The sequence below is a fragment of the Lemur catta genome, chromosome 13, assembly GCF_020740605.2.
Source record: "Lemur catta isolate mLemCat1 chromosome 13, mLemCat1.pri, whole genome shotgun sequence".
NCBI classification, from domain to species: Eukaryota; Metazoa; Chordata; class Mammalia; order Primates; family Lemuridae; genus Lemur; species Lemur catta.
The window spans coordinates 77,849,721-77,877,700 of record NC_059140.1 but is presented as its reverse complement, the minus strand read 5'-3'; the positions used below and the strand labels follow the sequence as shown (position 1 = coordinate 77,877,700).

General features: G+C 47.8%; 1 protein-coding gene across 1 annotated transcript; it reads right to left on the bottom strand.

Moving 5' to 3' along the window:
- Positions 1-8,003: 8,003 nt before the first annotated feature.
- LOC123649096 lies at positions 8,004-23,204 on the bottom strand. Its single transcript, XM_045567007.1, has 6 exons — positions 23,132-23,204; positions 17,101-17,636; positions 16,253-16,376; positions 13,533-13,631; positions 10,834-10,976; positions 8,004-9,523 (listed from the first exon to the last, which is right to left on the bottom strand). Exons 1-5 carry the CDS (start codon positions 23,202-23,204, stop codon positions 10,957-10,959), a joined length of 852 nt encoding a protein of 283 aa, XP_045422963.1. The 3' UTR covers positions 8,004-9,523; positions 10,834-10,956.
- Between the last annotated feature and the right edge of the window lie 4,776 nt (positions 23,205-27,980).

The window sequence follows — 27,980 nt, the reverse complement described above, 5'->3', positions numbered from 1 at the left end:
CCAAACCAGGACTGCACATCCATTCAGTTGTCAAGCTGAACTGTTCTCTCCAAACTGTTGCAGTTCTCCAGATTTTCTTTGTCTTTCATGACCTCGATGCCTTCGAAGAGTGCCGCCATTGACTCCCTCGATTCCATTGTCTGATGTTTCCTCGTATTAGATTAAGGTTGTGTATTTGGGGCAGAAACGCCGCAGAGGAGATATTGCACCCTTCTCAGTGCATGAGAAAATGTTTACCTTGACTTTTTGTGTGAGTGTTGGAACTTGCCCTTTAAGAAGTAATTGCTGCTGCTATTGTTGTTGTTCTTCTTGTCATTTTATATTCTTTTTATTTCTCGGAAATTTGGTAGATCACTCAAAAGACTTAGTGTTTGGAATCAACAATTCATGGAAGGAGGTACCCTTGGGAGAATGTTCATTTCCCTGCCTCTGGGAAATCTGAGAAAAGACTGGGCTGGTCATCCTGGTCGTCACCAAGGGGCCTTGCCGAAGCAGCTCTGCGTCCAGTCTCTGACCTTCACTGCGTACAAAGTGCTTCCCAGGTTGGGTTTGCACACTCACCCTGAGATCAAGGCTTGCGTCTGTTCCTATACCTGGGAGGCGAGCCCAGGAGCACCTGTGGGAGGGCAGGCAGGAGCAGGAAGGGAGGGACTACTGAGGCGTCTCACCTGCAGCCCCGCCTGTGGTCAGGTGAGGGCCCTGCCAGCGCATTCCTCTTCTGCCATGGGCCCCTTCCGAACTAGAGATGCCTCCAGGCAGAAAGTCTAGAAAGTCCTTAGTGTTTAAGGCAGCCGCAGGTGCCCGGAGGTGAGGGAGGGGCACCGACATTGCCCTTTCTGCCTTTCCCTTCGTCTTTTTTTATTTTTCTCCTCCCATTTTACCCAATATTAGAAGAAAAGAATCTTAAGTGGTAGATAGAATGGAATTTCAAGGGGAGGGCATCAGAACAGAAATTTTGTTTTGGTATGAAATAAAAATCCTCAGATACCAGCAGCACTCTACTCCATATGCTTGTTTATATTTTGGATCAATTGATGATTAGTCCTATTTTCTTTATTAATATAATGAATGACCCAAAGCAGAAAAGAAAAATGTGTTTTCCAAACTTAAAAAGTTGTTCTTCTCCAAGTTGTGGGCTTTCTTCCCAGGCTTTCCAACTGTGCTGTCAGCTATAAAGAGAGATGAGTGACCTGAGCTTGGGGCTGTCGCGATACCACCCACACCTAACTCGAAACACCCTGCAAAGGGAAGCGGAGAACACCCGACACTGGGCGTTTAACATTTTTCAGAAACTGGTGACTTGATGCCACATCTTGCAGTAACACTGTCCCACAGGTCTGAGATGGGCCCCCAAAACTAGGAGAAAAGGCTTACGATGGGGGCCAGAAACATGCAGCTTTAACACTTTGCTCTCTGGCCAGACGGCCTTCGGCAAGTTGTTCATCCAATTTCCTCATCTGTAAAATGGGGATAACGACACCTGCCCCATGTGCTTGCATGTGGTTGTGAAGAAGATAAGGTCACATCAGTGAGCAGTGCCCCGGCCAGGGTCAGCCAGAAAAGCCCTGAGCACATGGAGGGAGGGGAGGGAAGGCAGCTTCCCACTGCGTCTCACACCTCCTGATACCCATGGCCTCACGTGCTCTCTCCCAGAGGGTCCCCGTAAAAGCCTGTGACATCTTTATTACAGTATCCCTGCACTGCAGAGCAGAAGCTCAGTTCGCAGAGGCTAAGCCCCTGCCTCTGGGCACATAACTGTAAGTGGTCAAGTCAGGATTTGCACCCGGGTCTGTCAGATGCTGTGACCCACTCTCCACATGCCTCCGTACACCACAAACGCCACACCAAAGTGAGAGGACAGGTGCTCACCTCCCCCTGCCCTGTCCCCCCACATCAAGATGGACCAACAACAAGTGCTTTTTAGCTCTACAGCCCATGCCCAAAAGGCAAGACGAAAGAAAGGGAACTAACGATACTCAGCACCTTCCATGTTCCAAGCACCGTGCCAGGTGCTACCCGAAAAGTCTTATTTAAGAGGAGTCGGAGCATAGCAGAGCCCAGCTCTCCCTTGTGGGGACCGCACCGCGCGCAGTGAGCCCGCGCCGCCCGGGAGCGGCCTTGGTCAGGCACAGCCGAGAGGCTCTAGGGTGTTCTTGGTCCCTGCAAGTTGCTGCCCTCATGCCCCTCACTCAGCCCCGTCCTGGCTGCGGCGTGCCAGCGGCTGCAGCAGCCACCAAGAGACGGATCCCACCTCCCCAGGCTCTGGCCGGCGTGGCCTAGCTGGGGTTCCCTTGACCGCCATGAGAAGCCACAGAGGCTAGGCTGTAGGTTCCAGAACGTGCAGCGGGTAATCCCTGCACCTGCCTGACTGTCGACCCCCTGCCTTCATCTTCCGGGTCCTGCTCAGAGCTCTCCCCTTGGGCTTGAGGTGCTGACTCCTCTCCGAGAAATCCTTCATTCCTTCCAAATTTGGATGAACGTTTTAGTAGACTTACGACCACATGGAGGATGAGGAAACAGAGGTCCTTCAGGTAGGAATGAGGTGGTAGGAAGAGGAGAGAAAAGGGACATTGAGTGTATAGTTAGGATGAAAGGTTAGAGCATAGGCCAGGCATGGAAGCTCGTGTCTGCAATCCTAGCACTTTGGGAGGCCAAGGCGGGAGGATCACTTGAGCCTGGGAGTTGGAAGCTGCAGTGAGCTGTGATGATACCATGGCACTCCAGCCTGGGAGACAGAGCAAGACCCTGTTTCCAAAAAAATAAAAGAAGAAGAAAGGTTAGAGCGATTAACCAAAGTGATCCCTATTTCTGAAGCGGGCACGTCAAAAGAAACCTGTTCCAACCCCTTTCTTCTCCGGTGTCTGGCGATACTGGCATCACTCTATGATTTGGGTGTTGGGAATGTTAGGAAGAGAGAACGCTTGATTAAAATGGGCAAATCCTACTGCTCTGGAAGAGTCTGTTTTTTTTACGATGGCCACAGAATACCAACTAACTGGATAAAGGTGATGATCTGACTTCTTTTCCTCTATTAAAGGTATTAATTGGGGCTGTTGCTAACAGCTGTGGCATTGTGAAAGCGCTGGAGGATTCCAGCCAAACAGGACTTTGCGGGGTCTTTAAACAAGGTTTAAAGTATGTCCCTGCAGGGAAAAAGAAGTCTGTCCAAAGAAACTGTAGCATCCCTCCTACTGCATTCCTCTGCTGGTTCTCAGTTCCCTGGAGTCCTCAGGGGACATAAATTGAGGGAACCGCTAACAGAGGTAACAAAAATAATCCCAGACCTCAGTGAGAAGAGTCAGAGGGGTGGAGGCTGGTACCTGAACAACAGCACTTGTGTAGCTAGATTGGACTGAGGAACAGAGCAGGGACTGGTGAGTTCTTCTTCTTGTAATTCTCAGTTTACAGTTTGGGGAATGAGTATTAATAGCTAAGTGAGATCTGTCAGCCTCTGGCAGGAGCAGGCTGGAGGAAGCGAAAGCTGGTGCGCCCTGTGTGCCGAAAGGCCGCCTCCAGGAGGGCAGCTGTAATGGCTTAATCCCTGCTTCCCAGGGCTCTGAGCAACACAGGAGGGCTGGGGAGGGGCAAGCACAATCCAGGTGGAGAGAACTGTGCATGATCGAAAAATAGAGAACCGCTGAATGCCACACTGGTGGTGCTGCTGGGAAGGCGTTAAGACCAGGAAGGGGAATAATCCTTGTGGATGGCGTTGGCCAGGACGTCACAGCTGAGGCCTGGGGCAGAGAAGGCTTCATATTGGTGGAAGGAAGGAAGAGGGTTCCAGATGAGAGGGAGAATGTGGACAAGCCCTCCTGAACAAACTGCACACGTAAAACATGAGGCCTAGTCTGTCTGCAGCTGAGCTTCCTGGGGAGTGGGCTAATTCCACTGAACGGTTAGCATGAGGTGACTTTACGGAGTGCTTTGAAAGCTGGCCAGAGGAATGTGGACTTGGGAATCTTTGCTGATTACACAGAAGGGTGGCAGACCGGGAAATGGTATTTTAGGCAGCACCTATCCACATTCTATTTAGGACAGAGGGAGTCTCAGTCAACAGACTCTGGGTATCTTGATCCCATTGGCAAAGCCGGCCCTAACTCGAAGATGACTGCGGGGATTAAAGCCGGTTAAACCTGGGGACTCCAGCCCCGTTGGCAAGGCTGGGTTCCCACTGCGGAGTGGAACGTCGGACTCTGTAAGCCTGACACAATCAAGCATCTGCTTCCAACTCCCTTGATGTGACGCTCCCCGAGTGTCTTCGTGATTGTCAGCTGCTTCCTGTAGGCAGGTCTACAAGCAGTCGGTTGGTTTTCATTTAAAGACGGGAATTGATAACTGAGATTACTAAGGAGATGAACAAATGAGTAGTCTATAGTGTTATCTATATACTGTAATAATATAAGAAATAACATATAAACCGGTGTAATTAATATAGACGAGTGCAGGCTAAAAATAGCCTCTAAAATGTTCTTTAGATGATATTTAGGAAGTGCACAGAAATTTAAAAATTTTTTTTAAATTACCAATAATTTTCTTACTTGTCATAGGTATTTTTTGAATGTCATGATTATGTTATACATTTAATTAGTAGATACCTTCATATCTAAGGCATTTCCCATTATGGTTGGCTATGTTCAGAGTGCGCACTGTAGAATACCCCATTCCCCAGATGGGCCGAGATTTGTTTAATCCCTCCCCTAATTTTGAACATCTGTGCAAGTTCCAGTTTTTAAAAGACCTTATTCAGACAAGAATTTTTTTTCTTAGAAAAACCACGTGTTCCACATGGAAATAAAAGGTAAGGAAACATTGAGGGGATTCTTGATATACATCAATAAATTCTTTTCCCAGGAGGCTTGTAGATGAATTTATTATTAATATTTGCCACAGTCTGTAACTCCAAGCACACATTGGGTGAAAGACGATACCTGATAGTTAAGATAATTTTTTCTTTTACTACTAAGAGTAGAATGTTTTTTCTACTTACAGTAAAAATTGTTTCAAGAAGACCACTCTGATTAATTGGCATGGCAGGGTGACGCATTTCTAGAAACTGAGGCAAAACATGATGCAGTGAGAGTAGACAGAAGACAGAATGATGACTCTAGTGAGTAACTGCATCTTGACAGCGGTGTTAGCCCTTTTTGTAATTGTGGTAAAATATACATAACATAAAAGTTACCATTTTAACCATTTTTAAGTATATAAGTACATTTACATTGTTCTGCAACCAACACCAACATCCATCTCCAGATTTCGAACAGAAACTCTGTTCCCATTAAATACCAGCTCCCAACTCCCTCCCCACCCCCGCCTCCAGCCCCTGCAACCAACGTTCCACTTCTGTCTCTGTGAGTTTGCCTGCTCTGGGGACCTCACATCAGTGAAATCAAAAGTATTTGTCCTTTGGTGTCTGGCTTATTTCACTTAGCATAATGCCCTCAAGCTTCATCCATGTTGAAGCACATGTCAGAATTTCCTTCCTTTTTAAGGCTGAGTAATATTCCATTGTATGTATGTACCACATTTTCTTTATCCATTCATCCATCAATAGACACATGGGTTGCTTCCATCTTTCGGCTTTTGGGAATAATGCTGCCATGAGTGTCCAAATATCTATTCAAGATCCTGCTTTCAATTCTTTTTGTATATACCCCTAAGTAGAATGGCTGAATCATATGGTTTCCTACCTTTTTTGTTTTTGTTTTTTTGAGACAGAGTCTCCCTCTGTCACCCTAGCTGGAGTGCAGTGACATCATCATGGCTTACCGTAACCTCAAACGCCTAGGCTCAATTGATGTTCCTGTCTCAGCTTCCCAAAGTGCCAGGATTACAGGAACACAAGGGTTTTTGTTTTTGTTTTTGTTTTCAAAAATGTATGCATCACGTCAGAAATACCCATAGAGTTGAAAGAAAGCAGGCTGGAGTCTAACTCAGTGCTGTACAGCCTAGTTGCTTTGGCAACCTTAGAAACATTAACTCACATCAGTTTTCTGCTCAGTAACACAGACTTCTGGGTTCCCTTCAGGAGACTGACTTGATGCACCAACGCAAACGCTTGGTGCGCACATAACCAAAGTTATGACACGTTACGGTGTCTGATATGACTGAGCAAAGGCTAAATGCAGAGAGCGAGCTTGGTTGGAGAGTTGAGAATCTTTGCAAGCAATTGACTCAACATTTTTCTTGTGCCCACAACTGTTGACAACGTCCACAAGGCTTAAGGGACCAAACAAATTGTACAGGCAAAAACCATAAACAGGGGCGTTCTGTCCTAGCGATGAGTGTGTGTGCAGAGAGACTGGGAGAGCATGAGCAAGGTAGGGGGGGTGGGGGGAGAGGACACAGGAGCTGCTGTTAATTTCGGGGGAGCTGCGTGTGTGTTATTCACGGTTTCCATGAGCGTTTCTAGCAGGAAAGGCTCTGCCCTGCGTGCCCCATGAGAGGAGGACTTTGTGATTCAGGGGTGGTGACTGGCCTTGGAGGAATGTAAACTCCATCCACAAACAGAGAGGGAGAATGAGGACTTGGGTGTTATGGTAAAACTATTGGAGACTGAAGAAGAGAGTGGGCAAGAGGGGAGCGGGAAGAAGCCAAGGAGCAGAGGGGACGGTGTCCTGTCTGTCCCTGGCCGTCGTCACCATGTGGCATCATTTCCACGCTGCGGATCAGTGTGGTGTTCGCTAACTATAGCAGGGAAGGCCTGACAGCGGGGAGCGCAGACAAGGGGACCCTTCCGGTCCCACAGGAAGCTGGCGTCTGCTTGACTGTGGCAGCCAGGACTGTGGCCCGGAGGAGGACAGAGTTGGCATCTCTGAGATTCTTAGACCGACGGGAGGACAGTCATGTGAGAAAGTGGCGGGTGAGCACCCCAGGCTGTGAGGGGAAGAACGAGGCCCTGCCTCCGGGTGCCTCGGCTGTAAAGTGCCTCTCTCTCCTCTTACCTTACCCCGTCCACCACGTCAGCTTCTCCAAACACCCCCGGTAGCCCCCGTACAGTTTTGTTTTTCCCCCAGCTTTAGCACCAGTGCACACTCCCCCACCCCTCCACCCGTCCTCGGCGTCCCGCGGCTGGCATTGTCCCAGATCTCCTGCCAGTCATCTAGACAGCAGCTCTGGCCTCAGTGACGCTGTAGCACATCTTTAGCATCGTTAGTTGTCAACTCTGTGCTACGTCTCTGACCAGTACTCATATACTTTCTGGGAGACCTGCAGGTTCTGTCTCTGCCAGGGTTTCATAATAAACATTTCAAGTTATGAATAGACATATGTACAATCCCAGATTACTTCAGAATTATAATTAGTGATTTCACTTTTATTATTTATCTTCTAAACTCTTTGCCTATTTCCATATACATTTCTACTTATTCTTAAGTGAGCACTACATTTTTGTGCTTCTGACAGTCTGCTGAACATCTAATTGACTGTTTTTTTCATACTTAGCCTTTGATTCTGGGTTTTTTGTTCTGCTTACATCTAGAAGGCAATGCCGATCACTGAGGCATTTTTGTGAAGGCAGGGTCTGGAGCTCAACCATTGGAGTTCAAATACCAATTATGCTTAAGTCCCCACCCTCCTTGGAGAGGCCTCAGCTTCCTCATCTGTAAAATGGGAACATTAGCAGTTCCTACCACATAGGGTTATTTTGAGGATTCAGTGAGTAAAAACATGTAAAATGCTTAGAACAGAACCTGGTACATGTTAGGTATTTAGTAGACTTCACTGTGTTTGCTCTCTGTGTCGTCCTTAACAGTACTAAGCATTATATATGCTCAATTAATTCAACTGATACTAGTGAACTGATATTGTACATGGCCCAGGACGAGGGCAGCAAAGGGGAGGGAAGGCTGTATTGCTGGAGAGACACAGTTCAGTTCTCAGGGAATGTACAATTTTATAAAGGTGGTGAGGTTTTTTAGAAGTAGCAAACATAGGCAAAGTGTGATATGTGCTGTCTTACTCCATTCCAGCTGCTATAACAAAATACCTTAGACTGGGTAATTTATAGACAACAGAAATTTATTTGCTCACAGTTCTGGAGGGAACTACTGGGAAGTGCCAGCTCAAGGTGCCAGCAGATTTGGCATCTGGTGAAGGCCCTTCTGGCATAGATGGTGCCTGTGGGTCCCCACGTGGTGGAAGGGGCAAACAGGCTCCCTGAAGCCCTTTTATAAGGGGCTAATCCCGTTCACGGGGGTGGGCACATTCAGACCCTGGTATACATGCCATTAAAAGGCACAGGCAAGGCGCCAAGGGACTCAGGTGAGTCCTGGTGAGGGACACGACTGCTCTCCTCTGTGCCTCCTTATGCCCACAGCTTCCTCTGATGTCACCCCTGTCACACTGTGTGCAGTGACCTCCTCCTCTGCCTCCCCCAGACCATGCACTCCGCAAGGGAGGTCCTTGCCACTGACGTCCTGCACAGTGTGCGCTCTGTGCCAGTAACGGAATAAAACATGACGGTGCCCCAGCCGCCCACGCTCCAGTCCCACAGCGTCCCACATGCTCCTCTGTGTGACCAGTGTCTCTGCTCACAGAGAGATGACACCCAGGGCCTTTTCCAAAGCATGCTGTGGACGATGTCTCTTTGTCACTCACCATCACCCTTTCTTCAAATACAAGCTGCTCATTCATCAGGCTCGAATTAGCCGGTCACTCTGACCAAGGTGCCGGAGCTGAAACGCTGAGTAATTCAAAGTGCTGTCATGGAGGAATTTACACATCTTGAAACAGTCTTGTCTCTCTCTCCCTCTCTCTCTCTTTCTCACCAAATGTTCATGGCCCAAATGACGATTACGTCTTTTCTTTCTCACTTCTATGTTTTAAATTGAAACTGCTTTTTTCATCTCTGTGAACCCTTTATGTACACACAATACACGACGCAGTCGAATGTGATAAAGGCAAATGTGTGAAACAGAAGCAATTCTGTGCGTATGTGTGCAAAAAATTCTATATTACATCTGCGCTCATGTCTAATTACGATCTCTGAGTTGGGACTCGGGCTTCCTCTCCAGATGGTGTCCCTTCAATCGGATTTGATTTCATTTACACGCCCCATAAACATTAAATCAATATTACAGCATTCCAGGGCATCACAAACACGTTAGCTGCTGGGCAAAGGAGGCGATGCTAGACTGGCCCGCGAGCCTTTGGGATTCCACCAGGCCCTGTGGTCCTGGCACCTCTGCGTGGGAGCCTTGGCTGCGTGTTCCAGGTGGCCAGTCCCCACTGCGTGCATTTCCTCCTTGCTGCCACCAGCACACTCTCCTCACGGTCCAGTTCATGGGCTTTCTTCGTGCAAGGGAACTCGTTCCCGTCAGGTAGACAAGGAATAAATAATAAGCACAGTAGTTCTGTTAATATCTGACAGAAAAGTGAGGAAGTCGACGATTTAGGACTCATCATGAATCAAACACACTGTAGACGAAGAAATCAGCAAAGGCCGCCAAGGCCACTTTCAGCAGAAAACATGTGGTAGAGAGAATGATCCAGAGTAAATTGCAATGAAGAGTGTACAAATATTCTGTTAAAAAAAAAATCACAAATACCCTCCACATGTCGAGTTGGAATTCTGGTTACCTTTGAACTGTGTAGGAATAGCATTTACTTTATGTGGATCCACCCAGGAGAACAGAGTCTAAAAGAAGACATCATTTTGAAATATTTGTAGAGCTTGATGGCCATTGAAAATGACTTGGGTCGTGGGGAGGTGGCTCACGCCTGTAATCCTAGCACTCTGGGAGGCCGAGGTGGGAGGATAGCGTGAGCTGAGGAGTTCGAGACCAGCCTGAGCAAGAGGGAGACCCTGTCTCTACTAAAAATAGAAAAATTAGCCAGGCGTGGTGGTTGTGCACCTTTAGTCCCAGCTACTCAGGAGGCTGAGGCAGGAAGATCCCTTGAGCCCAGGAGTCTGAGGTTGCTGTGAGCTATGATGACACCACTGCACTTCAGCCAGGATGACAGAGCAAGATCCTGTCTCAAAAAAAAAAAAAAGAAGAAGAAGACTGGGAAGTGGCCTGGTGCAGTGTGACTGAGGGAGTATGGAGTTTGCAATTCATCCCTTGGGGTGCAAATCCCAGCCCAGTCGCTTTTGTGTGGCTGGGCTAGCAAAATGATAATAAATTCCCACTATTAATCAAACAAGTATTATTTTATGAAGACATGTATGTATGTCCTCACCTAATATTCATGACAACTCTGGGTGGTGGGTACTATTGCTATCCCTGTTTTCTGTGGCTGTGTGAGTCAGAGCCCCTGATTTCTGATGGCTATTGGGTGAAGACTGACCCCAGGTCCCAGGGGCTGCCACAGTTCTGCCACGTGGGCTTCTCCAGCAGTGACAGTCTCTACCTCCAGTCTGCTAAGACGAGGCCTTACAGGACACAACATAATCATGGGAGTGGGAGTGACATTCTGTGGCCTTTGCCATATTCTGTAGTTAGGTGCACATCACAGATTCTGTCTACATTCAGGATGAAGGGAGGACATGAATGCAAGATGTAGGGAATGCCCAAGTTATTCTCTCTCAGGGAGTGCAGCCATCATGAGGATGAGCCATTTCAGTTTTGTTACTTGTGAACATTATCAGTTTCATTCTGAAATGTTCAGGGAGCAGTGTGCATATCTCAAACAATGCAATGAATCCGAGAAGGTGCCAGAACCCCAGTGTTTCTAGATTTTCTGTCTAAGGACTACTCTAATTGAATTTGGTCAGGTGTACACTTGAAGCACTGTTTTCTTAAACTCTCAAGAACATGGTTTTATTTTCATAGCTCATTTTCCTAGCACATCCATTTATTCATCCTGTCTTGCTACCCGGGCCCAGAAGTTTACCGTGAACATTCCTTAGTGCAGTGTTCTGATGTGTCACGTTACTGCAGTATCATCGTCTCGTCGACCTGCTCCTCGTTGTTCGCAGGCGACTTAGGAGTGAACAGTAGATGATCTTGTTCACGCTCATCTGCTCTCCTGCACTTCTGGAGTCAGTGGGGAAAAAAGAGAATTAACTGGGGTTTTAAAATGGGAGAGTTTGGTCAGAGCTGAAATTTAAAACTGGTCACATGATCCACCTCAAAATATAGTCGTGGAATATGGTGGTTATCAGGAGTTTGCTCAGGATTTTGGAGTTGAAAAGAATTATTGTTTTAACAGGAAACATAAAAATTGGGCAGAAAGAGGTGTGTTTGAGGTCTCAGGGCACCACCAAGTATGAAGTAGTTAACGTTACTGTGGGGAGTCAGGGAAGGCTTCCCAGAAGTGAACTTGCATGAGTCCTGGCAAAACCCTGGAGTCCACGAGGTAGACGTGGGCTGTATGTACGTACCCTCCGCAGCCATTTTTATTACCTGCTCTTTCAGGCCAAGGCTAAATTCTTTACATAGATCATCTCACGTAATCCCCACCACAACACAGGGCAGCCATTATTGTTTCCATATCACAGATGAAGAGACTAAGTTTCCAAGCAACCTGTCCACAGCCACCCAGCTGGTGAAAGGTGGAAGGAGGATTCTGTCCGAGGCCTGCCTGCCTCTGCTGCTGCCCCATCCCAGAGGACAGAGATCTGTCCTTAAAGAGCGTTAGGGCCCACCACGTAATGACGACAGAGTCCAAGGGAGAGAACAAAAATTGATAGATAAGGATATCAATCATGAAAATTTAATAAAGAAGACAGGATTTTAGGAGTTACTTAATTAAGGCAAAGAGGAAGGCTGCTGGTGGAGACCTGTTCTGGAAAGCCCTCCCCTCCAGCGCTAGTCCACGTACACTATCGGATCCTAGATTCATTGTTTAAAGAGGGGCCAGGGCAGGGGGAGGCTTACAGGGCTTTCAGAACCATGCTGGGATCAGTCAGTTGCAGAGACAGCTACTTTCCCCAAATCCCAATGGCTTTGTGCAACTTCTGGCCTGCAAATTAGAAAAGCTGGGGACATTTTTTAAAAATTATGGTAAAATATACATAAGATTTAGCATCTTAACTTCTTTTTTTTTTGAGACAGAGTCTCATTCTGTTGCCTGGGCTAGAGTGCCGTGGCGTCAGCCTAGCTCACAGCAACCTCAAACTCCTGGGCTCAAGCGATCCTCCTGCCTCAGCCTCCCAGGTAGCTGGGACTACAGGCAGGTGCCACAATGTCTAGCGAATTTCTCTATTTTTAGTAGAGACTGGGTCTCCCTCTTGCTCAGGCTGGTCTCGAACTCCTGAGCTCAAGTGATCCTCCCGCCTCGGCCTCCCAGAGTGCTAGTATCACAGGCATGAGCCACCATGCCCGGCCACCATCTTAACCATTTTTAAGTGTTCCTTTCAGTGGCATTAAGTACAGGCATATTGTTGTGCAACTATCAGCACCATCTATCCACTGAACTCTTTTCATTTTGCAAAACTGAAATTCTGTACTCATTAAGCAGTAACTCCCCACTCCGTAACCACCATTCTACTTTCTGTCTCTATGGAGCTGATTACTCTAGGGATTTCATATAAGTGGAATCACGTGGCATTTGTCCTTTCGTGACTGTCTTACTTCACTTACCATAATGTCCTCAAGGTTCACCATGTCGTAGCATGTGTCAGATTTTCCTTCCTTTTTAGGGCTAAATAATATTCCATTGTAGGAACAGACCACATTTTATTTATCCAGTTCATCCCTTGATGGACGCTTGGGTTGCTCTCACCTTGTAGCTATTGTGAATAACGCTGCTATGAACATGAGTGTGCAGGTATCTGTTTGAGTCCCTGCTTTCAATTCTTTTGGGTATATCCCCAGAACTGGAATTGCTGGATCATAAGGTAATTCCATTTTTAATTTCTTGAGGAATCACCATACCTGTTTCCTGCAGTGACTGTGGGTTCCCTGCGCATCCATATTCCCTCCAAACCCAGCTGTGACAGCGCCCCTGTCTCCGAGAGGCAGGGAGGCACTGCAGATGGTGCGCTGGACTCTGTACTCTCTGGTCCCACTGGGCTCAATGCCCCATTTCTGGGCAAAAGGCAGGGAAAATGCTTTCCTCTCTCTGCCTAAATTAATTAGACCCTCCGCTCCCCCAGATAGATACTTATATGCTAAAATAATCTGATAAATGTCAAACATCATTCTATCATCCTAGGAAGCTTCCAATTAGAAGTCTGCTCTAATAAACTGTAGACTAAAAGATGGCAAACTCACCTTATCCATTCTAATCAAAAGTGACAGCCACCATTTATTGAGCATTTGACCACATGCCAGGCACTGGGCTAGGACTTCACATACATTATCACACTCAGTCTTTACCACGATATACTGCAGATAAGGAGCCGGTTATAGTGAGGTTAAGTAATTTTCCGGAAACCACAGGGCTGGAGAGGCTGGAGAGTGGAAGAGGCTCTGGCTCTCCTGCTCTCTTGGGTCTTGTCTTATGCTCCAGGGGCAGTTGTGGGCCACCTTTCTTCCCCTCCCACCTTCACAGCCAAATACAACGCTGGGGACAGAGGGATGAAGATAAAAATGTCAGTGATAATACTGTCAGTTGGAGAATGTGTGCACAATTCCTGCTAATAATACCTGGGTCCCCGGCCAAGTCTGGACCTTTAGTTACTCCCCAGGTGAAAGTCTTGTCTGTGGCGTCCAGACACTGACCCCAGATTGCTCCTTGCAGTAGTCCTGGTGGAAAGGTTAAAAAAGACAGTGAATCCTCTGTGCTGTTAATAAATTACTTTAATAAATTAGGTTCATCCACCAAGGAATCCTGCCAATGGATTTCTCCAACCAGTCAAGCAACTCTTTCTTCTTCTGCAGTAGAGAGTGGGGCAGAAGCCAGAAGGGTTACTTTGTCGAAGCTCCTCAAAGAAAAAGCTTAAAATGAGGAAAAAGGAGTTTCCTTTCCTGTTGTCCCTTCTGAGAAACTCCTGGCGAACGGGACTTTCAGCAGATGGAACACAACAATGCTTCTTTGGAACCCTGGGGGAACCCACAGCACTGTTTATTTCAGAGTGTTTAAAAAGCAGGAGCGTAAGATCAAATCCTGGCTCCACTGATTAGTAGCCCTTAGACCTGAGACAATTCTTTCTACCTCTTTGAACTTCATTTTCGCCACCTATGAGAAAGATCACAGTCTTGCAAAGATTGTTCTGAGGCTTTAAGGAGATAGTGAATGTAAAGGATGTGGCATACGAAGTACTCAATAAATACAAAGGGAAAGACACATTCTAATTTCATAGATGTTATGTGAAAAAAAAAAGCACCTCACACTTGTTAAATGGTGGTTGTTTCTATCCCTGGACGCCGTCCTGCAGAAAGTGGCAGTATGTTTACAATGAATCTCAGGTGAAAGTTTTGCATTGGCTACTAGAGGTTTCAGCTGCCAGTCAGTGTTGAGTACTAGTCAATCAGCAGAGAAGAAAAAAGGTCAGAAACCCTTGGAGGTTCCCATTTGTGGGGAATAACAGAATGCAGATGTCAGCTTTGTTTGCAAGGCTGTGAGTGATGGCGGGCAATGTGGGCAGAGAGAGCCGCTACAGGGGACTTAGGCTTTTAAACTTAGAAGTCACATTGTGGTTCCTGGTAGAGTGATAGAAATGGAAGGATATTTAGGTATTTTTGGCCTTGATCTCTCATTTAACAAATTAGAAAAGTGAAGATTAGAGACAGTAGGTGATTTACCCACATGACACATAGCTGAGGATGGAGCCGGGGTCAGAGTGCCCAGTCCCTCCGTGTTAGATCAATGAATTTTCTCTCAACCCATCCTGCCTGTCTCTAACAACTTTATAATCTGAACCCAGAAATATCTTTTATCCCAGGAGCTCAAGGTTTCCACTGAAAAATGGAGTTGTTAAAGGACAGGAACTAACAATTACCAAGCACTTGAATGTGCTAAGATGATACCAAGAGCCTTATAGGGACTAAAGTTTTAATTCTCCAATGGATGCAGACATAGGGTACCACTGTCATCTCCTCACTGAAGAGGAAGCGGAAACTCAGCAAGGTACAGGCTTGCCCAGGGTCACACAAGGTTTCAAGGAAGCAGGATGCCTTTAGGCCAAGTCTTTAGGATTCTACAGAAATCCATTTATCTGAGGGCCAGGCTTATTTTCCCAAGGACATGGTTTCAAGGACAGTGTTTTCTTCACTAGTAAAAGCATTGTATGTAAATATTAACAGTGGCTTCCAAGCAAGCAAAAATATTCTTTTGAAACACAGATTTTTGTTAAAGAAAAATCAAAATGTGCTCCTCAGATTTGTGCTAATTCTAAAGAGATAATAAAAACTCATTTTAGTCCTTGATATTCTTTTTTAAACAATACTAAAATAGATTTCATTGTAACATTTATGAGTGCTTCATGCAGATTTTGTTAAAGTTATATAAGGTAGAAATAAAATGGAATATTCAATGATATTAGCCTTTCATGCTGCTTCTAAAATTTTCCATGGTTTAGTTTTTAAAATATTTTTTCTGTTCCAAAAATATATGCTCATTGTCAAAAATGTGGGAAATTTCAATAAAATTTAAAAGAAAATAAAATTTGCCCATATTTCTACCATCCAGAGATAATTACGATTAATATTTTGGTGTGTATTTCATAGGCTTTATTTTTTAGAGCAGTTGTAGGTATATAGAAAAACGAATGGAAAGTACACAGTGTTCTGATAACACTGCCTCACGCCCCCTCCCTCCACACAGTTTTTCATATTATTTACCCCTTTTATTAGTGTCGTCCGTTTGTTACAACTAATGAGCCAATATTGATATATGGTGATAAACTGAAGTCCATAACTTAGGAGGTTCACTCTGTGTTGTACGTTCTATGGATTTTGACAAATGCATAATGACAGGTACCCACCATTACAGCATCATACAGAGTAGTTTTTTCAATATCTAAAAAGCATATATAAAATTAATTTTGACTTTGCGTAATGTAATTTTATACATTCTTTAGTTTCAAAATAGTGGGCATTGTTCTTCTTTGGTTATAATACATGCTTGTAATAGTATGGTGGCATAGAATAATCACCAAAAGGAATCATCTAAAAAACTACAAATTTCTAAAGACTACATTTGTTTTAATAGTTCCATTAGCTGCATGTCAGGAAGCAACATGGAACACTGGGGCGCAGATCCCAGCGCAGAAGGGTTTGCTTCCCCTCCGTGGTTTTCACGTGAATTAATGATCACGCCTTGAGCCACATCAGAAAGGTGACAGTCCTTTCAGTGGGGTCATTGAAACAGTGCACAGAAAACTTGCCCTAGACCCTGGGAAACCGGCAGCTTTAAAAATCCTCACCTTCCGTTTTCCTTAGCTCGGAGGTGCAGCCTCGGGGCCTTCGCCTGGAGTGAACTCCCAGCCCGGGGGGTGGGTGGGACAGGAGTGCGCGGCTGGGGGCGGCTGCCCAGGCAATGCGGCGGGGCTGGGGGAAGAAGCCGGTTTGCCAGAGGTGTAGCGGGGACCCAGGCTGAGGTCGGTGGTGCGGGGGCGTGGCTGGGGGGGGTGGCTGGTGGGAGTCGGGCTGGGGGTGGTGTGGCTGAGGGGAATGGGAACCCAATTGGGGGCTGTGGGAGCAGGGCCAGGGGCGAGGCGGATGGGGGAAACCTGGTGGGGCGGTGGGAGTGGGGGTGGGGAGCGGCTGGGGGGATGGTAGGGGTGAGCTGGGCCGGGGGCATGGCCTGGGTGGGAAACCGGCACGGGGCGTGGCCTGGGTGGGGGTAGCCCACAGGGGCGTGGCCTACGGTATAAGTGGGGGAGCCGGGCCGGGGGCGTGGCCTGGCGGGGCCCGCGGCGGCGTGGGCGGGGAGCCTGTTCCCCGCTCTCTCCGGGGCTGCCCGGGCTGCACCCAGCTCCGAGGCCGCGCTCCGGAGCCCGCGGAGCCCAGCTCCACTGGGAGCGCGGCGAGCTCGGGGCGCCGCCGGCGGTGCGCTGGCTCTGGGGCGCAGGGACGTCCTGGATGCCCTGACCTTGGAGGCTCCGCCGAGGGGAGCCGCGCGAGGTGAGGCTGCGCCGGGGGCGCGGGGCGCGGGCTGTGCCATAGAAACCGGGGAGGAACTGAGCCCGATCGCCAGCTTCGTGGCTGTAGGACGTCCTGCTCCCAACTCCTCCTCCTCCTCCGGGTTCTCGGAACGCGCGGGGCCGCTCACCTGTTGGGTCTCCGCGTGGGCTCCCTGCCCCGCGGTGTTGCCGGCGCCTCCGGCAGCCTTGCCGCGGGAGGGGCGTGCGTGCGGGGTGCTTTCGGAACGCCGTTTCCAGCCGAGTCGTCCCGGGAGATTACCCTGAAACTTTACCCGCGCTCGCGACTGGCCGGGCCTGGCCCGTGTGGTTGCGCGGGGCGGGCGAACAAAGGTCGGGGAGCCCGGGGGCGGCCGGAGCCCCCGTAGCGCTCGGCTCTGTCCCGCCGCGTGACGCCGCCTCCGGAGGACCCAGACAGATGCGGTTGGAGAACTTGGCTTAGAAAGCAAGTTTCTTCCCAGGTCCAAGGTGCGTCTCGTTCCAGCAGAAAGGCGTTGGGACCCGGCGTCTCCTGCCTGGAGGGAGTGAGTTGGCAGAGCTGGCTCGGTCCCATTTCTGTTCGGGAGGTGGAGAAGTCCGTATGCTAGCCCCGGGAAGACAGAAGCCGGCGGTGCCGCTGGTGTCAGGGGGAGCTCAGGTGACCTGCGCTGGCGGACCACCCGTCTGACTGTGCAGAGTTACAGAGCTTGAGCAAATTGTCCCTCCCTCCATGTGCAAAAAACCAAACCAAAGCAAGCAAACAAAATCTTCCTGGTCAGTTGCTTCCCAGCATTGGATAATGATGTTGATAAATAGGATAATAATTTGAATTTATTCAGCATTTGTTCCCAAGGCTTCCGAAAGTCTTACGTTATCCACCTCCCACAAGGTTTTCTGGGCACCTCACCTCATTTTCTGTTGCCTAGTGTTTTGCTCACTATTAACCCCTCCAGATCTCCCAGTTCTTTGCTCTCCTTTATTCCACTTGCTAACAGCAGAAATTTCACCCCATTTCCCCCTCCCCCCACCTTTCCCAGCAAATTCTCCTTTTCTGTTTGAGCCCTTCCTCCTCGTCTTCCAAACTTCCTCACTGCATTGTTCTCCGGGTGCCTGTTAATTATGCACCCCTCCATGTGCTGCAGGCCCTTGTCCCCGGTGCCCCACCCCCATTCTTTAGAGTTTTATGTGGCTATTTCCTATTATCCAGTATTCTAATTTTCATCTACCTGCTTTGGCCCCAGACTTGCCATCTGCCTCCCCGCCAGGTCTGTGCCATCCTTCTTTATTTGTGCTCCTGTGCATGTGCAGGCTTCTTCCTTCTTCTCCGTGTTTTTCCCACAAGGTACTTTCTCCCCTTGGCCCTGCTTCTCCCTGACAGGTGCTTTCCCCAGCCACAGCCTGCACAGCACACCTGGTCTCAGGACCTTTGGTGGTTTTTCATACTCCATCAGCAAACCTGGGTTCCTCGTGCCGTTTCCAGTCAGCCCTCCATTGCCTTGTAGACATCCCCCGCCCACCCTGGCAGAATGTCTGGGAGTGGGGAAGAGAGGAGGTGCGCGGCTGCATTTCTGCAGGAGTGCTCTGGATTTGGGGACCTTTGCATCTGCCACTGCTTCTGCTTGTTTGTTTTCTTACTGAAGAAGTATGGAAGTCGCACCTTATACATAGTTCTTGAAAATTGTTAACGTTGATAGCAGGTAGCATTTATCAAACTGAGTGTGTGCCATGCGCTGTTCCCAGGGCTTCACTTGCAGCAGTACTCATTTAAAATCCTCCTCACATCCCTACAGTGTAGGGTCTACTGCTCTCCCCATTTGACAGATGAGAAAAGGGAGGCTCAGAGAAGGTAAGAACAGGTGGTTTTCTCACGGCTACGTCACGATAGAGGCCCTCTTCTCACCAGGCGGTGGAGTTTCCTTGGCTTGCTACCTCTTGAACTCAGACATGCCTGGAGTTCAGCTTTGGAAATGAGGTCATTATTTGACATGTTTTATTTAGTGTGCAATGTACACCAGTTGAGGGCACACACTCTATACCTGTAAGGTAGTGCATGGAGAAAACCTAATGCCTGATGAGCCTCAGAAAGCCCGAACAGTGCCCGGGTTGTCAGCTCAGCCATGTGCTCAGCCTGCTGTCCCTCAGCCACAGGAAGCCCTGAAGAAAGTGGCATAAAAAGACCATTTCCCGCCGTCTCCTCGTGTGCATGGACAGTTCCATTTCACTTTAGCCAGACAGAACTTTGGGGTCCCTGTCAGCCATGTGATTTTATGAGTCTTGTTAATATCCATTTCATTATGTAATCTTAAAGCCTGGCTCAAACATTTCTTTGTTAGTCTTCACCTTCCTAGGAGTTGGAGGCAGTTATTTCTACTTTTACAGCAGAAAAGTTGAAGTAGAACATACACTTTTTGATAGCTGGAAGGGAACTTACATCCCACAGATGAGGAAACCGGGACCCGGAGAAATAAAATCATGTATCCAAGGGAAGGCATCGGGATGGAAATGCTGGCCCTGGGACCCTGGTCTTTGGACCTCTGGTCCCGGGCTCAATGCCTGGCCTCATGGTTTGGTGGGTTGAGCTCTCTGCTTGCTGCTGAAAGCAACCAAGCTTCTTCCCCCTTCCTTTCCCCTGAGCTAAGAGGCATGTGAAGGATTCACTTAGAATGGAGCTCATTGGTGCTTTTCTTTTTTCCTTTTTGTTTGAAAGCTAAACATATTAAAAATGTTTGCTTATGAGGCATGTAATGACATAAATGGCATCATAACGTTGCAGAAGCATAAATTGAAATGTTTTAGAAAGAACAGCTATTGTTTCCAAAACAGCAGGAAGGAACACCAAAGGTACATGGCTTTCTAGGGGGAAACCATATAATATATGGCAATTTGAAAATCAGTAACTGGAATGTTTAATTGTATTTTGCATTTGCAGAGAGGAATGCGTTAGTACAAAGTGCTTATGTGATTTTCTTCATCTCTGCGTGGCAAATAAAACAGCAGTGGAGGGGAGTGCGGAATGGTTGCTGTTTCTGTGTTGGCTCTCCTCTGCCCAGGCCCTTGCCTGGACTCCCACTGGGTCGTCCTGGCTGCTGCCTCTGCTCCCTTCCTGGTTAATCCCTTTCCTGGCCCCTCAGGGAGCCTGGAGCGTATTATTCACTCATGATGCTCAGCTCTTTCCATTTGGGCCCATTTTGAGAGAATTAAACCCTGGTTCCCCCGGTATGCAATGGCTTCACTTCTCTCTTACCTTTCTAGAAGGAGATGGGTGATCATGTCCCATCCTTAGGAGAAGGGAGGAAGCATTTGCATAAGTCGTTGTCTGTGCTCTGTGATGCAGATGAGGGTTGTTGGAACTGAATAGCAAATTAAGATTCAGGGCTCTCTAAAGGAAAGGGAGGTTCAGGGAAGCTGTTGTGGCCAAAGCCCCATGGCAAGTGGCAAGACTGAGACTGGAACCCAGGGCTGCCGGGCTCAGGCGATCCATGTGCACCCTTTTACAGATCTGTCTTCTCTGTCTTCTCTATAGCTGGTACTCCCTGGGACAGATCCTTTCAGAAAGTAAATAGTTCCTGCTTGCTGAGCTGAAGGTAAAGCCAGAGAGGAGGGGCCAGGGGACCAGGGGACCGGAGGACGAGAGCCTGAGGGCTCAGAGGAGTTCCAGGTCCAGTCCTGGCTCTTCCTTCAGGGATGTGGATGGTGCTGGCTGTGCCTGCAGGAGCCCCAGGGAGCTGTGGCAACACCGCACGATGCAAAGGGGATGGTGTATGTCTTCTTCTACATAGATACGTGGTTGTGGCAATTTGCTCTGGTCAGGCTGTCAACTTTTATGGACACAGGTAATGACCCATCTTGTGTCATCATGGGGTAATGTCCTGGACATAGGACCATTACCTCTAACCAGGACCTTAGAGGACCTGCTTCCCTGCTCAGAAATCACCTCTGCTCATTTCCTTAAAGCAGGACCACTCCGGCTCTGTGGAACACAGGAGAGCTCGTGCACTGTAATTTAAGGGACCGTGTGCCTTCCTCAAAGTGTCTTCCATGCTAGCCTGCCACGTGTGGACTGAGAACCTCGCCAGCATCCTCACCCTCTGGATCCAGCCACAAGATTGGGGAACTTTACATGTCTAATCCAGGAGAGGGGAAGGGCCAGCCTGCCCCGCTGCCCCCATTAACACCATGGCAGAGTTTGTTTCTGAAGACTGGCAAGCTGTCCCTGGAGAAAAGTAGAACACAGGTCTGAAATGGCCAGACTGGAGAGTTCCCGTGGAGGGCGGCAACCTGAAAGATCTCAAGCCCTCAGGCGGCTTCCTTAGTCCCTGGCCAGCAGGCCACCCTGCCCTCCTCCCCTCTCAGCCCCTCCCAGAGGCCCTACTTGAACTGCAGGAAAGGGGAAGTCTTTGCTCACTGTCTTGGGCAGGTGCAAGGGGAGGGTGAGGCCGGGGTTTTATTCTTACAGCGGCAGAGCAGGAGGCTGGCGGTGAGATGTGTTCCTGGTATTGCAGGTTGGAACTTTGATCACAGTCTTTCAGAGAACATAGGAGCAGTGAGCAGTCTGTTGTACTTCAGTGTCAGAATTACAATTCAGGCTCTTTAAACAAGATTCTGAGGTCAGGCCCTAGTACACAGTCCCCACAGATGATAGAGACAGAGGCAGGTAAGTGTGCCCTGAGTCCTAGACAGCTTACACATAGACTTTTAAACACATCTGATTTGTATGTTGGGACTTTCTACGGCTGAAAGAAAAATGGTTGTGCTTCAGAAATGTGCTCCGTTCCCGCCTTTCCTGAGGGGTGGAGTGCTCTTATGTGATGTGTAAGCCTCTCGCTAATTCATCATGAGTCACCTATTTGGGGATTTATGTGGATTCGTAGATACTGCTACCACAAGTGTAAGTGGTAATACCTTTGTACTGGTTTGGAGGGACAAATGTATACCCAACACTTATTGTGCATCTTTTGTGTGCTGGATGCTAAAGATAGAATTATTAATCAGAAACAGCCCCTGTTTCCATGAAGAGGATCACATTCTTGTGTAGAGGGAGCAGTGAATATGTAAAAGCAAAGTAGTGAACAGTGCTGTGGGTGTGGTGGTCAGTTTATGCAGAGGGTGCTGGGGAACACGTGAGAGTTCTAAGATCCAGGAGGGCTTCTTGGAGGAGGAGCTAAGTGAAGCCTGGGCTGAATCCTAATGGAGGAGTGAGCAGGCTGGCAGAGGGGCTGACAGAGGGAGGCATTCCGGCCTCTGGGGACAGCATAAGCAGAGGTGGGGAGATGGACTTCAGCTTGGTGACTCCAGGGCCCCTTGAACAGTTCCGTGTTGCCCCACCACCAAGCTTGTCAATCGTGACTGATTCTTTGCGCTTAGAGCATGGTTCTGGCATTAGCAATATGTAGGGATTTGTTAGAAAAGCAAATTCTAGGGCTCTTCCCTAGACCAACTGAACTAGAAAAATCTGTGGGTGGGGCCCAGGAATGTGTATTTTAAGAAGTCTTGCATGTGATTTTCATGCACGCTCACTTTTGACAGCCACCGTTTCAGAGCATACGCTTTCTGGAGGTCTGAACAGCCACTCTCTGTGGTGGCCTCACCATAGTTCAGAGGACTGTCCCCGTGCCCTTACCTGGGTGGGTTGTGTGTGGTTCCCCTCAGGTAGACAGCCGTCCACATTTCTTGCACTTCTTTCCCAAGGATACATCCTAACGGTTTCTTTTGCCCACCCTGCATTACCTGAAATGATTCCTTAGTGTTTGGCAGTCGCTAGACAACGGCGTTCAGATCTCAGCTATGCTGCTTATAACTATGTGGCCTTGGGAAGGTCTTAACCCCTCTGTGCCTCAGGTGCCACATGTGAAAAGTGTAGGTAATCCCTGTGTAGGTCCGTTTCTGCTGCTATAGCAAAATACCTTAGACCGGGTGACTTATAAAGAACAGATATTTGTTTCTAAAGTCTGGGAAGTCCAAGATCAAGGTGCTGGAGCTCAGTGTCTGGTAAGGGCCTTCTTGCTGCTGCGTCTTCATATGGCGGAAGGGGTCAAAAAAAGGCAAAAGGGATGAACACTGTGTCCCCAGGTGGCGGAAGAGATGGAAGGGCCAGGCTGCTCTCTGGATCCTCTTTTATGAGGACATTAATCTCATTCACAGGGTAGAGCCCTCATGCTTTAATCAGGTCCCAGAACGCCTCACCTCTTAACACCATCACCTCGGGGTTTAAGTTCCAACATAAGAATTTTGGAGGAGCCACGTACACTGGAACCATAGCGGTTCCCATCTCTCGGTGTTTCAGAAACTTTGCTGCGTGTTGGAATTACCTGAGAGTCTTTAGAAACATGGATGCCTACTCCCACCGCCCAAATACTGTGATTGGTTTTGGGTGTGACCTGTGCGATGAAATGTTTAAACGCTTCCCAGGTGCGGTCAAGTTTGGGGACCACTGTCACAGACTGTTGTGAGGAAGAAATAGCTGACCATAGCTGACCCTTGTAAAATGCCTGGCAGAGTGTGCCCGGCTGGCACTTAGGAAGTGCTCGTACCCAGCCATCTGGTGAAGGAGGCGGCAGTGGCCCCATTTCAGTTGTTGAGTGAGTGCTTGTTCGCTGTGGAACGCATGTCAGCATGTCAGCTTGGAGGTCTCCTGGTGGTCCTTTGTTTTGGTGTGAGAGTTGGGAAGTGAAATAGCCCTAGTGAAATGGGTTTGCACATCTAATTCTGTGAGCCTCCGCCAGGCGAGGATGCAGGCCATGATGCAGGTCACAGAACACAGGCCCCACAAGGCCAGACTTCCAGCACTGGGCACTATTTCCCTCGCCTCTGTATGGTTAAAACTTGAATTCTTAGAATAACCTGATTCTAAAATGGTGAAGTACCAATGCTTTACAGTGTGAATGGGAATGTTAATGTGACCCGGGTGCCCTGCCTTCTCCAATCAATCATTTGTACGTAAATGCCAGTTTTTGAACACACCCAATCCATCTCTAGACTTAGTCTCTTTTTGGCAACTGATCTGTCTTCTAAAATCTAAATGTCATTATGTTATAAATTATGTATTTCTGAACATTATTTGAAAGAATGTATAATCTTTTTGCATATCTTATCCTGTCATAAATATTCATTCCACCTTCATTCATTGTTTTACTCATTCAACAAATGTTGATGAACACCTGCTTTGGACCACGCGCTGAGCTAGCAATGTTATTGCTTTTCCTACTCTGGGGAGACAACATGTTTCTCTGTCAGCATGTACAAAGTATTTCTTTTGGTTTTGATTTATAATGGTAGCCTTCTCTATTTCTGTCTCTTTTAGTGACATAATTACTCAACTTTAATAATAGAACATCTGAAGGACATTTTTCATGTTGACTTCATGGGCCTTCTTTGAACCCTGCTGAGATTAATTAAATCAAACCCCATGCGACAATTATCCTAAAATATCCTGACAAGTTATTAAAACAGAGTTTACCCAGGACCATAAGACCTTGAGTAAGTGACCCGTAGCATAGTGCTCTTGCAATGAAACCTGGGATCCAAGTTTAAGTTCTTTCAGTTTTTAGGTTCTTTTAGTCCTGGGAGTGTATGCAAATTAATTATGTAAATGAGAAATATATGTGAATTCGTATCTCTAGTTTATGATTTGTTCTCTTGTGGAAAAGTTAGATTATGTTTTTGGTATTGCTTTGCTGTTTAGGCTTGCAAGTAACTGATGCTTACTGTGAGGTTGGCCCTCCTGCATTTAAATGTGTGTTGCAAATGGAAATAATTGATTCACTATATTTGTTCTGCTGCTTAATTCCTAAGCAAAAATCTACCACTGGGGCCACTTTTGTATAGCCAGCACACAAGCAGCTCAGTATTATGGTAAAGACTGGCCTCCATTGTGTGGTCTCACCATTATCACTCACGTTACCGCGGACTGAATAGGGTTTAGAAATACAGGCCTTCAAAGGACTCACCCTTGCTTAAATGTAGCATGGATCCTTCTGAAATAACATCCCTCAAACCCTCATTCAAACAAAAAAGAAGGAAGGGGATATATTAATATCTGCAGCTTCAGTTTGATTCAAAAGGATTATATATTTAAATAAGAAAAAAATTGCATTTTAATTTTAAAAACTTGAGGTTAAGTAATTCAAAATACACTAAAACAAAACCAAAAAACCCCACCACAATATTCCTTAAAATGGCATGTTTTAAGATCTGCCAGACCTGCTTTCTATGCTTTTTCTACGTTTGACTTTTCTAAAGCGAATCGGAAATCCCCAGAGGGGGCTGCTCAGCTCATCTTACTGAAGAGCCTGCTTATTTGACCAAGTTCAGTTCAGTCCTGACGTGAGGTGTAGTATGTGTCCCCAGGCCACTCTGGTTTCTTGCACTTCCTAGAAAAGGCTTGGGCTCTTCACTCTGCTGTGTCCCAGTTCCAGGTCTTGGCTGTGATCTCGCTGGGGCTGGGGGGCGCGGTGCTCTCTTGCACCAGGGCGATGTGGAATGAGCTGCTGACCACGGAAAGTCCCCCATGGAGTCTAGTCTTAGACTCCTGGCCTCACTACGTGAATCAAACAGTGAGATTCTGAAAAAGGAAAGCGGCAGCTTCTTCTGACCACTTATTTTTTCATGACAAGTTGCGGCAGGATGCGAGTGAGAAGACTGAGACAGAAACTTGGGGCTCGTGGGCTCTGTCTGTCTGGGTTATATCTGCAGTATTGCCGACTTCTGTTCTCACCAGCCGGCGTGGAGATAAACAGCTCTGCTAGATGTTGAGCCACCTGAAGGCAGGTAGACACCTTCCCCAGACTCAGCCCTTGGGATGCCGTGGGACCCTGTAACGCCCCCTCCCCAAGGTCACCTTGGCTCCCAGAGCATGAAGATGCAGTCTGGGCGGGGCTGGGGGGCTGAGGGGAACAGGCTTGTTCCCAGTGTGAGTCTCAGCAGTAACCCAGGTGGTGCTCACCTCTTCCCTCCCCTTCTATTGTCACCTTCTCGCATTAAAACTCTGCAGAGTGGGAGGAGAACTCTGAAGGTAACTTCCTCTAGACCTTTCTTCCTAGGCTAGAACCTTCTGTTTCCTCGAAGTGGGGCTCAGGAGAAGTGAGAAGGCACAGGTGGCTCAGTGGGGCCCTGCCCTCCTCCCCTGTCTGGCTGCTCTGCCTGCAGGTCACCTGTGCTTCTTAAGAACAAATGCTGGCTGGGCGCGGTGGCTCACACCTGTAATCCTAGCACTCTGGGAGGCCGAGGCGGGAGGATCGCTTGAGGTCAGGAGTTCAAGACCAGCCTGAGCAAGAGCAAGACCCCGTCTCTACTAAAAATAGAAAGAAATGATTTGGACAGCTAAAAAAAAAATATATATATATAGAAAAAATTAGCCTTGCATGGTGGCACACGCCTGTAGTCCCAGCTACTCGGGAGGCTGAGGCAGGAGGATCGCTTGAGCCGAGGAGTTTGAGGTTGCTCTGAGGTAGGCAGACACCATGGCACTCTAGCCTGGGCAACAGAGCAAGACTCTGTCTCAAAAACAAACAAACAAAAAAAGAACAAATGCTCAGGGCTTAGAGAATGTTGTACACTTCTGTGGCATGAATGCCTCAGATATAGAGGTAATCTCATAGGAGAGAGCTAAGAACTCTTCTTGCTTTTTCTAACCCTTATTTTAGTAAAATCTGACCGCTTCATGCCAAGTGCTCACCCTTATTGTCTTCTGACCCAGAAGGCTTCAGGCGCTACACAGAAGCAGGAACGGTTTGGCATTGCAAGGTCACATCTTCAGTTCATCACATTTTAGGTCTTGAATGTGTACAGGTGTATAGGTCAAAGCATATAATGTTAGTACTATAGCCACTGCCTAAATGTGTCTGATTTGGTAGCATAGTTTCTTAAATTTCCGTACTGGCATATCTGAAGGAAGTTTACCACATTGACTTCCTGGGGGCTGTTTTTAAGCCTGCTGAGATTAATTAAATAAAACCCCTTGCAACAATTCCTCTAAAGCATAGGGGCTTCTTAAATTTCAGTGCATGCTGGACCACTGAATTTGAGTCATCTAAGTAGATGATTATGTTTTTTGTTGATGTCCTTCTAGAGGAGTCTAATATCCTTTATACATTTTTGTGGGTGGACACTGCTAGTCTCTAGCAGTTTCACTTTCACCCTGGGGTGAGGAATCCCTCAAGGAAGGAGGCAGTGCCGTGGGCAGGACCAGCCCTGTTTTCTAAGCTTTCCTGGAGAGTCCTCCCCTCCACACAGTGCATCTCTGTTGTCCTCAGGTTGGAACTTTTGAAGAACACTTTGTATCGATTGGAACGTTTTCTTCCGAGATAGTGTGTATCTCTGCAGATCTGTCTGGGATGAAAAGATCATTGTGAAAGGAGCCTGGTTCCGCGGAAGGGCTCCTGGGCCTTGTTCCTCTGAACCAGGGCAGCCACCCCCTCCGGGTGTACTTCCAGGGCAACTGAAAGACCTGGGAAACACTGTCATCTTTATTGAGAGAGGATTTGAAAAAATAAAAAACGACTCTTCAAAGCGTGTGTTTGTATTGTTGCTTCTCCCGAACTGAAGAGTGTTCTTTGATGTGATTGTTGTGCAGAGAACTGGGTGGTCCAGTGACCAGCCGCACATGCGTGGTTATCCTTCCTTGGATAAGCTCGTCACTGCAGGATTCAGAGAGAATTCGCGTGGAACACGTCTTTCGTGGAGTTTTAGTTAGAAAGGTAATTCCCTGCTTGGGATCCCACAGCTTTCGCCTCAGGGGGGTGAGACGTTCAGAAGCCACTCGCAGACTGCTCACTAGCGCTGGGCGGTTTTAGATTCCTGAGGAAATGGCTCTTGGGCCATCTGAGTTCAAAGGCACTTGGAAGGCAGTGCCCATGGCTGCCTCCTGTTTCCTATGCTGCCCTTTTTGCAAGCGTTGAAGGAAGTTAGTGAAGTAAGTTAGTGAAGTAGTGACCTGGATCTCAGAACCTGCAGGGCAGATCTGGCAGCACCTGCTGCTTTCAAGGGGAGGGTGGAGGGAGATGCCGCCGCACATGTCTCATGCATGGTTTTATAA

Bases quoted from the DNA above. Each gene is read 5' to 3' on its own strand.
- LOC123649096 (XM_045567007.1), bottom strand. From the start codon at position 23,204: ATGGTTCCAGTGTACGTGGCTCCTCCAAAATTCTTATGTTGGAACTTA. The intron at 16,377-17,100 runs GTGAGCGGCCCC...TTCTTCCCCCAG, and splicing joins CCCACGCGGAGACCCAACAG to CCCCGCCGCATTGCCTGGGC. The intron at 13,632-16,252 runs GTGAGGATTTTT...CCTTTCCACCAG, and splicing joins CGAGCTAAGGAAAACGGAAG to GACTACTGCAAGGAGCAATC.